General features: G+C 42.7%; 1 protein-coding gene across 1 annotated transcript; it reads left to right on the top strand.

Moving 5' to 3' along the window:
* Nucleotides 1-1814: 1814 nt before the first annotated feature.
* On the top strand, nt 1815-10462 carry LOC129854905 (tripartite motif-containing protein 16-like). The gene is made up of 6 exons (XM_055922049.1): nt 1815-2416; nt 3259-3354; nt 7203-7436; nt 8337-8496; nt 8622-8681; nt 8918-10462. The coding sequence occupies exons 1-6, from the start codon at nt 1835-1837 to the stop codon at nt 9442-9444; spliced, it is 1659 nt and encodes a 552-aa protein (XP_055778024.1). The 5' UTR covers nt 1815-1834; the 3' UTR covers nt 9445-10462.
* The last annotated feature ends 6 nt before the right edge of the window (nt 10463-10468 follow it).

Below are 10468 nucleotides of genomic sequence, written 5' to 3' on the forward strand. Positions count from 1 at the left end.
TGCGTCACATCACGTCTAAAGTCCAGAATAAATTTCAATAATATAATTAAACTATATTGAAAAAACATACTTTAGGATGATTTTGTGACATGTATCAAATAATATCGTAGCCAGAGATCATATTCACCTTTACCGAGCGTCTTCCATGAGCCAAGTCCATTTTCTAATTCCTGCCCAGAATCTTTTTTGAAGTGCGCAGGTCTCACTCCAAGATGTTGTGTTCAGCCCCTGGAAGAGATATTCAACTGCTTTCTTCTCTCACTTCCGCATTACACCCAGATGAACGTGTATGACGTGTTTCTACGGTCCTAAGTGACATGACCTTTTATAGACACGCTCTTAAAGAGAGACATCGCATTTGGAAATCTCAATTCCGGATAGGAAATGGGCTGTAAAAATAGTTCTGTTCCACTTAGAGAAATAATTCAAACGTTTTTAGAAACTAGGGACTGTTTTCTATCCAATAGTAGTAAATATATGCATATTGTAAGATCAAAAATTTCTTAAGAGGCCATTTGAAAATGTGCACATATTTTCCAGTTTTTTCAATATTCACCCTGCAGCCATTAAAGTTTTAAACTTTAGGAAAAAGCACACCATGCAATAATCTGAAACGGTGCTCAGATGGTAACAACATTTCTCCGCCATGTTGGAGTCAACAGAAATACGAAATTACATCATAAATATTCCCTTACCTTTGATTATCTTCATCAGAATGCAGTGCCAGGAATCCTAGTTCCACAATAAATCGTTGTTTTATTCGGTAATGTCCATTACTTATGTCCAATTAGCTAATTATGCTAGCATGTGTAGAGCACGTGTCCAAACGCTCGCGCAGATGCAGGCAAAGGTCGGACGAAAACTTCAAAAAGTTATATTCCAGGTCGAATAAACTGGTCAAACTAAGTAGAGAATCAATCTTCAGGATGTTGTTATCATTTATATCCAAAAAGGTTCCAACCGGAGAATTCTTTTCAGTCTCTATAAGTAATGGAACGCAAGACGATATAATGAGGAAATCGCTTGACCAAGAACTGGCAATCTGCCAGACCACTGACTCATTCCCCTCCCAACACAGCATAAGCTTCATTCCACGTTCTACTGACTATTGACATCTAGTGGAAGGCGTATGAAGTGCAAACAGATCCATAAATTACAGGGAATTGAATAGGCGATGACTTTAACAACAACCACTCTCAGACTTTTCACTTCCTGTTTGGATTTTTTCTCTGGTTTTTGCCTGTCATATGAGTTCTGTTACACTCACAGACATCATTCAAACAGTTTTAGAAACTTCAGAGTGTTTTATATCCAATAGTAATAATAATATGCATATATTAGCATGTGGGACAGAGTAGGAGGCAGTTCACTATGGGCACGAAATTCACCCAAAAGTGAAAATGCTGCCGCTTATACCAAAGAAGTTAATTTAGCAGACACTCTTATCATGCCAGACTTCTGATACCAGTAAAGGGTTAAAGAGGGGCTACAAAACGTGAAGTGCTACAAAAAATGGTAAGGAAAAATATGATGTATTTTGAAAATAAAAAATACTAACTAAATTGGAGTATAGTTCAGTTCAGTGTAATTCAAAATGTCAAAATACTCAGAAGTAATTAAAAAATGTGTTTCAAATATATGTAACATAAATAATAACCATCTCTGCCTACTACCCAACACTCTGTCATACTTCCTTATCAAAGAAACCACACCCCCTCTACATACAGACAACCCAGTCCAGTAGGAAGCCACTCCCTGTCCTCTGGTGTAGAGTTCAATGAAACAGAAAGTCATCTTTCACACCATTGCTTAACCAACAGGAGAGAGCACCAAAATGGCAGAGAATCAGGAACTGTTCTGTTGCTCAATCTGTCTGGATCTACTGAAGGATCCGGTGACTACTGCCTGTGGACACAGTTACTGTATGGGCTGTATTAAAGAAAGCTGGGATCAGGATCGCCTGAAAGGTGTGTACAGCTGTCCACAGTGCAGACAGACCTTTATCCCAAGGCCTGTTCTGAAGAGAAACATTGTGCTGGCTGAAGTGGTGGAGAAATTGAAGAAGACAGGACTCCAGGCTGCTCCCCCTCCTGCTCTGTGCTATGCTGAACCTGGAGATGTGGCGTGTGATTTCTGCACTGGGACCAGAAAGCAGAAAGCCCTCATGTCCTGTCTGGCGTGTCTGGCATCTTACTGTGAGACTCACCTCCAACCTCACTATGAATTTCTTGCTTTGAAGAAGCACAAGCTGGTCAAAGCCACCGCACAACTACAGGAGAAGATCTGCTCTCATCATGACAAACTGCTGGAGGTTTACTGTCGTACCGATCAGCAGTGTATCTGTTATCTGTGTACAATGGATGAACATAAAGGCCATGATACAGTGTCAGCTGCAGCAGAGAGGACTGAGAAACAGGTAAGACCAGAACAACTTGTTGGTGACTGTCTGATAAACAAAGAATTAAAGATACAGTAGGAACTAAATCTGTTTGAATATGAGAGAATTCAAATGAAATGGATCCACAAATATGAACACAAACCTTGAGTATATAGATATGTTAACCCAGATTCTCCAAATGTATCAACATTTTCTAAAGTCAAACACTATTATCATTCTGAATGGCCTTTTATGAGTCCAAAGTTCAGTCTCAACCCCTTGATGTAGGGTTAGTTGTCATGGTGCAGGAGCAGATAGGGTCAAAGTAGTGGAATGGGGTAGTGGGTTTTTAATGAGTGTAGGGTTAGTTGGCATGGTGCATGAACAGATAGGGTCAAAGTAGTGGAATGGGGTAGTGGGTTTTTAATGAGTGTAGGGTTAGTTGGAAGGGTGTTATTTAGTATTATCATAATATCTCCTTTTACCATTTTGTGTCACAAAGTATCATGGATTTATATTATTGTCCAGTTGGGGGCGGGAATGCAACATATTGGATGCCAACCACCGTTAATACAATGAAACCTTGAGTATATAGATATGTTAACCCAGATTCTCCAAATGTATCACCATTTTCTAAAGTCAAACACTATTATCATTCTGAATGGCCTTTTATGAGTCCAAAGTTCAGTCTCAACCCCTTGATACATGTAGGCCTACCATAAAAACTATAATCATTCACATAGCAACATAATATCATATTGTAAAGGGACTTCCCCAGGATTGTAGGCCTTCCTCTCTTTGGGTCCTATGTCACATGACTATACTATTAATCTACTGGACTAATAAAGCTTGATAGCTCATTGAAGAGTGATTCTCCACAGAGGCAGCTGGGGATGAGTCAGCAGAAGGTCCAGCAGAGATCCCAGGAGAGAGAGAAGGAGCTGAAGGAGCTCCAACAGGCTGTGGAGTCTTTCAAGGTGAGTATTGTTGACCAGAGGAGACACACCATTTCTCTTCTCCAATCAGAGAGAAAGAGAGGGGGAGAGGGGTCCAATCCCACTGACCCCACTTCAGAGAATAGACTACTTCATGTAACCAACTGGGCTACCTCATCACATAACCATGAGTAACCATGACCGACTCATGTCCCCTATACATTAAAACGGAGCTGTCTCTCACTCTCAATTGAATTAAATTCATAGGTCTTTATTGGCATGGAAATATACGTTTACATTGCCAAAGCAAGTGAAATAGTTAATAAACAAAAGTGAAATAAACAATCAGAAATGAACAGTAAACATTACACTCACATTTATTTTCAAAAGAATAGAGACATTTCAAATGTTATAATTCAAGTGCAAACAGAGTGAGTCGTGCGCCAGACTGAGTTCTGGAGGTGAAATGGAAATGAATGAGGGAGAGTTAAGTGAGGTAGAAGGTGTGGTGAAGAGTTCAGAACCAGAGAAGTATTTGGTCATACGAGATTTGACTTCAGAAGAGTTACAGGGTGTGTTGAGTGGTGGTGTCCTGTCCTCCCAGGTCGTTGGCATGGTGCAGGAGCAGATAGGGTCAAAGTAGTGGAATGGGGTAGTGGGTTTTTAATGAGTGTAGAGTTAGTTGGCATGGTGCAGGAGCAGATAGGGTCAAAGTAGTGGAATGGGGTAGTGGGTTTTTAATGAGTGTAGGGTTAGTTGGCATGGTGTTGCTTAGTATTATCATAATTTCCCATTTTCCCATTTTGTATCACAAAGTAAAATAGATTTATATTATTGTCCAGTTGGGGGCGGTAATGCAACATATTGGATGCCAACCATCGTTAAACTCCAAAGAAGAAGAAACGTTATATTATGTCTATGTACAGTGTTGTAACGATGTCTCTCTCTCTCTCATTCCATCACTTTCGTGGTAGTTGGTTGTGTGGGTCTCTGGTTATGAATGGGATGCTGTCAGACAATCGTTGATGGATATTTATAGAGCTCTGATCAGGACAACAATTGATTACAGGTGTATAGTTTATGGAACAGCAGCAAAGACTTGTCTTCAGAAGCTGGACAGAATCCAGTATATAGCTTTAAGGATATGTATTGGTGCATTTAAATCAACATCTGTATGTGTCTTACTAGTGGATGCAGGTGAGATGCCTTTGGATATACGGCGTAATAAATTGTCATTAGCTTATTGGGTTGAAAGGCTGTGAGGTTGAGCATCCCACTGCTACTGTTCTAGATGACTGTTGGGAATATACTAGTAGACAAGGCAGTGGTTTTGGTTGGACAGTTGTAGGTATTAATGTTACTATGGAGAATTGAAAGAATGGGTGTAGTAGTGAGATTCTGCTGGGTCCCAACACATTCAGGTGTGGAAGGAAATTAAATTGTAGACCAGTTATCTAAAAGAGCTTTGAAACAAGATATAATTGATATTAATGTTCCACTGGGTAGAGGTGAGGCCAAATGTAAGATCAGAGACATTTTGATAGATGTGTGGCAGAAGAGATGGGACTCTGAGCACAAGGGACGGCATTTATATGTCCTCTAAAGGTCGGTGGACCAAGGATCAAAGGTCAGATTAGGAAGGAAGAGGTGGTGTTTACTCGATTGTGTTTAGGACATTGTACATTGAACTGGTCCTTACATCTGGTTGGCAGTATGTGAATGGTTTGTGTCTGGAGGGTATGGTCAATGAAACGGTGGAGCATGTGTTGTTATATTGTTGTAAGGATGTTGAAGAGAGGGAAAGATTGAAGTGTTGGGTCATTGAGGTTGGATGGGGTTGGGGGGGTTGGAAGGGATTTGGGGGATGGGGGAGGGTCTATTAGAAGTTAGTAGGACTCTTTTTTTATTTTCTCTGAAGTTCTGAGTTAGGTAGGAGGATTTAGAGTGGTGTAAACTGTGATTGGACACACACCAGCACAGTAGGTGGCGCCATGCACCTTTAACGTTGGTTTGTGGACCGCCATTATATCATAGAAGAAGAAGTTGGTCTGTGAGGGTTTTGTGGTTCCTGAGGGCTACTATTCTTTTTTATTTTGGTTTTCAAGTATTTTCAGAATTTATTAAAGCCAAAGCTAAAGCCCCCCTAAACAATTCAATATATCAGTCAATATATTTTCTCTGTGATTTGTTGTTTTCCCATCAACCGTTCCATCGCATCTTAACCGTGTTACCGGGCGGGCACTAGGACCCGGGGGAGGCTGCTGCTGCAGAGGCTGCTGCACCGCTAGTGACGTCAGTCCTACTTGTAGCTCATTGTGGTCAACGTCAGCTGTGGCTCGAGACTGCTAGCTAACGGTTAACGGAGAGGAAAAGACTCTGACAGGATACATTCATGTAGATAGGCTATGATGGCAATTTGTGGTAAGTTACAATAGAGAGAGAGACTTTTCACTACTATAGACTTTGGTCATAATCAAAGCTTTGTTAACCAATACGTTTTTATGTGAGGCTGCCGGTAAGTTACAGTGTAACAGACGTTGTGAGCTAGCTAACGGTAACGTTAACGGTGTCTTTTAAATTCCACATAAGTTATGTGGCGATGATATGTAGATAACGTTGTATTTAATGTAGTTTTACTATCTGTACCAGGCTATAAATGACACAAATGATATCTAGTTAACTTTGTATTTAATGTAGTTTTACTATCTGTACCAGGCTATAAATGACACAAATTATATCTAGTTAACTTTGTATTTAATGTAGTTTTACTATCTGTACCAGGCTATAAATGACACAAATGATATCTAGTTAACATTGTATTTAATGTAGTTTTACTATCTGTACCAGGCTATAAATGACACAGATGATATCTAGATAACGTTGTATTTAATGTAGTTTTACTATCTGTACCAGGCTATAAATGACACAAATGATATCTAGTTAACTTTGTATTTAATGTAGTTTTACTATCTGTACCAGGCTATAAATGACACATTATATCTAGTTAACTTTGTATTTAAGTTTACATGTGAGTCATTTAGCAGACACTCTTATCCAGAGCCACCAGGGTTAAGTGACTAAATCTGCCTACTAAAGGCGATTTACAGATTTTTCACCTAGTTTGCTACTTAACACCAAGCGGTCCAGGAGGGGAGACAAGTTGTTATTTTCCAGTTCCGTCCTAAGAACAGGTTTTAGTGGTCAAATAAAAAGGGAGACATCTTTTGGTGCCATTTAGGGGAAATGTAATTCTAAGGATCATTCCAGTCAGAAGAGGCTCTGTGAAGGTTCGTTTCAATTCATTTGCTATGGCCTCGGTAGTGTTCCAGCTCAGACAATGTTCTTTGGCCGTTTGGACTCGTTCTATTGTCCAGTCTACTAGGACTCAGGGGGCAGAGGCTGGGTCTAGCTCTGCTACGGGGAAGGCTACTGGAGGGGGTACCAGGAGGGAGGAGAGTAGAGCAGGACCAAGAGGTGTTCTGTACCTGTCTGTCCAGGAGGGAGGAGAGTAGAGCAGGACCAAGAGGTGTTCTGTACCTGTCTGTCCAGGAGGGAGGAGAGTAGAGCAGGACCAAGAGGTGTTCTGTACCTGTCTGTCCAGGAGGGAGGAGAGTAGAGCAGGACCAAGAGGTGTTCTGTACCTGTCTGTCCAGGAGGGAGGAGAGTAGAGCAGGACCAAGAGGTGTTCTGTACCTGTCTGTCCAGGAGGGAGGAGAGTAGAGCAGGACCAACAGGTGTTCTGTACCTGTCTGTCCAGGAGGGGGGACAAGGCCTGGTGGACCTGGAGAGCAGGGTGGCAGCGTTCTGACTCAATGAGGTGCAGAGAGGCTACTGTACCTACTGTCTCTCTCTCTGTCTCTCTCTCTGTCTCTCTCTCTCTCTCTTAACAGCGCTCTGCACAGGCAGCAGTGGAGGACAGTGATCAGATCTTTACTGAGCTGATCCGCTCCATTGAGAGAAGGAGCTCTGAGGTGAAGGAGCTGATCAGAGCCCAAGAGAAGGCTCAAGTGAGTCAAGCTGAAGGACTCCTGGAGCAACTGAAGCAGGAGATAGCTGAGCTGAGGAAGAGAAGCACTGAGCTGGAGCAGCTCTCACACACAGAGGATCACATCCATTTCCTCCAGGTAACTAAACTGTCTTGTTACATGTGATATGAAATGAACTTCATGTGAAACTATTCATCTACATCATTATGTTGTCCTGTCTCTCTCTCTGTCCCTGTCTCTCTCTCTGTCTGTCTCTCTCTCTCTGTCTGTCTCTCTCTCTCTGTCTGTCTCTCTCTCTCTCTCTCTGTCTGTCTCTCTCTCTCTCTCTCTGTCCCTCTCTCTCTCTCTGTCCCTCTCTCTCACTCTGTCTGTCTCTCTCTCTCTGTCTGTCTCTCTCTCTCTGTCTGTCTCTCTCTCTCTCTCTGTCTGTCTCTCTCTCTCTCTCTGTCTGTCTCTCTCTCTCTCTCTGTCTCTCTCTCTCTGTCCCTCTCTCTCTCTCTCTGTCCCTCTCTCTCTCTCTGTCCCTCTCTCTCTCTCTCTGTCCCTCTCTCTCTCTCTCTGTCCCTCTCTCTCTCTCTGTCTCTCTCTCTCTCTGTCCATCTGTCTCTGTCTCTCTCTCTCTTTCTCTCTCTCTGTCTCTCCCTCTGTCGGTCCCTCTCTCTCCCTCTGTCTGTCCCTCTCTCTCTCTCTGTCTCTCTCTCTCTCTCTCTCTCTCTCTCTCTCTGTCTGTCCCTCTCTCTCTCTCTCTCTCTGTCTGTCCCTCTCTCTCTCTCTCTCTCTCTCTCTCTCTCTCTCTCTCTCTCGGTCTGTCCCTCTCTCTCTGTCTGTCCCTCTCTCTCTCTCTCTCTCTCTCTGTCTGTCCCCCTCTCTCTCTCTCTCTCTCTCTCTCTCTCTCTCTCTCCCTCTCTCTCTCTCTCTGTCTGTCTGTCCCTTTCTCTCTCTCTCTGTCTGTCCCTCTCTCTCCCTCTGTCTCTTTATCACTGTCTCTCTCTTTCTCTACCTCTGTCCCTCTCTCTCTGTCTCTCTCTCTCTCTCCAGAGTTATCAGTCTCTCTCCAGTATCAGTGTATCTTCAGACTTACCCAGCATCGTTATCCGTCCTCTTCAGTACTTTGGAAATGTGAGTAAGACTGTGTCTGAACTGAGAGAGAAACTAGAAGACTTCCTTAAAGGAGAATGGACCAAGATCTCCACTACAGGTGTGTTGAAAACAATAAGAACATCAACTTTAGACCATTGAAAGTTCCCTACTAGTCATATACATGTGGAATATGGTCTGATGATAACATTCCCTCTCTCTGTCAATGTGTTTGTGTGTCTGTAGTGAATATAGTGGATGTTGTACTGCCTCCAGAGCCCAAGACCAGAGAACAGTTGTTACAATGTGAGTCTCTTTATTGTGAAGTAACTAACAGTCTCTTTTTACTGACACTCCTAACAATCCCTCTAGAAATATATAGCAATAGTAGATCTAATCAAAGACTGGGTATCTATCTGACTCCTCATATTTCTCTGATTTGATCTCTGCTGTGCTCTAATCAAAGACAGGGTAGATACAGTATCTGACTTAACTTATAGTTCTGACTCCCCTCATTGGTCTCTGCTCTGCTCTTCTCCCAGATTCCTGTCAACTCACACTGGACCCAAACACAGCATACACATACCTCTCTCTGTCTAAAGGGAACAGAAAGGTGAAACGTACAGGCCAAGTCCAACCATATCCTGATCATCCAGACAGATTCACCAACACGTTACAGGTTCTGTGTAGAGAGGGTCTGTCTGGACGCTGTTACTGGGAGGTGGAGTGGACTGGTAATGTTTTTAGTGTTGTTGAAACAGCAGTCTCATATAAAGACATCAGCAGAACAGAGAGAGGTAATGATGGTGGATTTGGAAACAATAACAAGTCCTGGAGTTTAAGGTGCTCTAGAGGTGGTTATTGTTTGAGACACAATAATGTTGAGACTAAAGTATCAGGCCCTCAGTCCTCCAGAGTAGGAGTGTACCTGGATCACAAGGCAGGTACTCTGTCCTTCTACAGTGTCTCTGACACAATGACCCTCCTCCACAGAGTCCAGACCACATTCACTCAGCCCCTCTATCCTGGGTTTAATCTCTCTGGTACTGCTGAGCTGGTTAAACTGTAGTAGGGTCCACATAGATACTAGTCATGCTGGTGTAGTCTATAGCTGAGCTGGTTAAACTGTAGTAGGGTCCACATAGATACTAGTCATGCTGGTGTAGTCTATAGCTGAGCTGGTTAAACTGTAGTAGGGTCCACATAGATACTAGTCATGCTGGTGTAGTCTATAGCTGAGCTGGTTAAACTGTAGTAGGGTCCACATAGATACTAGTCATGCTGGTGTAGTCTATAGCTGAGCTGGTTAAACTGTAGTAGGGTCCACATAGATACTAGTCATGCTGGTGTAGTCTATAGCTGAGCTGGTTAAACTGTAGTAGGGTCCACATAGATACTAGTCATGCTGGTGTAGTCTATAGCTGAGCTGGTTAAACTGTAGTAGGGTCCACATAGATACTAGTCATGCTGGTGTAGTCTATAGCTGAGCTGGTTAAACTGTAGTAGGGTCCACATAGATACTAGTCATGCTGGTGTAGTCTATAGCTGAGCTGGTTAAACTGTAGTAGGGTCCACATAGATACTAGTCATGCTGGTGTAGTCTATAGCTGAGCTGGTTAAACTGTAGTAGGGTCCACATAGATACTAGTCATGCTGGTGTAGTCTATAGCTGAGCTGGTTAAACTGTAGTAGGGTCCACATAGATACTAGTCATGCTGGTGTAGTCTATAGCTGAGCTGGTTAAACTGTAGTAGGGTCCACATAGGTACTAGTCATGCTGGTGTAGTCTATAGCTGAGCTGGTTAAACTGTAGTAGGGTCCACATAGATACTAGTCATGCTGGTGTAGTCTATAGCTGAGCTGGTTAAACTGTAGTAGGGTCCACATAGATACTAGTCATGCTGGTGTAGTCTATGGCTGAGCTGATTAAACTGTAGTAGGGTCTACATAGATACTAGTCATGCTGGTGTAGTCTATAGCTGAGCTGGTTAAACTGTAGTAGGGTCCACATAGATACTAGTCATGCTGGTGTAGTCTATAGCTGAGCTGGTTAAACTGTAGTAGGGTCCACATAGATACTAGTCATGCTGGTG

This window comes from Salvelinus fontinalis, chromosome 5 (assembly GCF_029448725.1).
Source record: "Salvelinus fontinalis isolate EN_2023a chromosome 5, ASM2944872v1, whole genome shotgun sequence".
In the NCBI taxonomy this organism is placed as follows: domain Eukaryota; kingdom Metazoa; phylum Chordata; class Actinopteri; order Salmoniformes; family Salmonidae; genus Salvelinus; species Salvelinus fontinalis.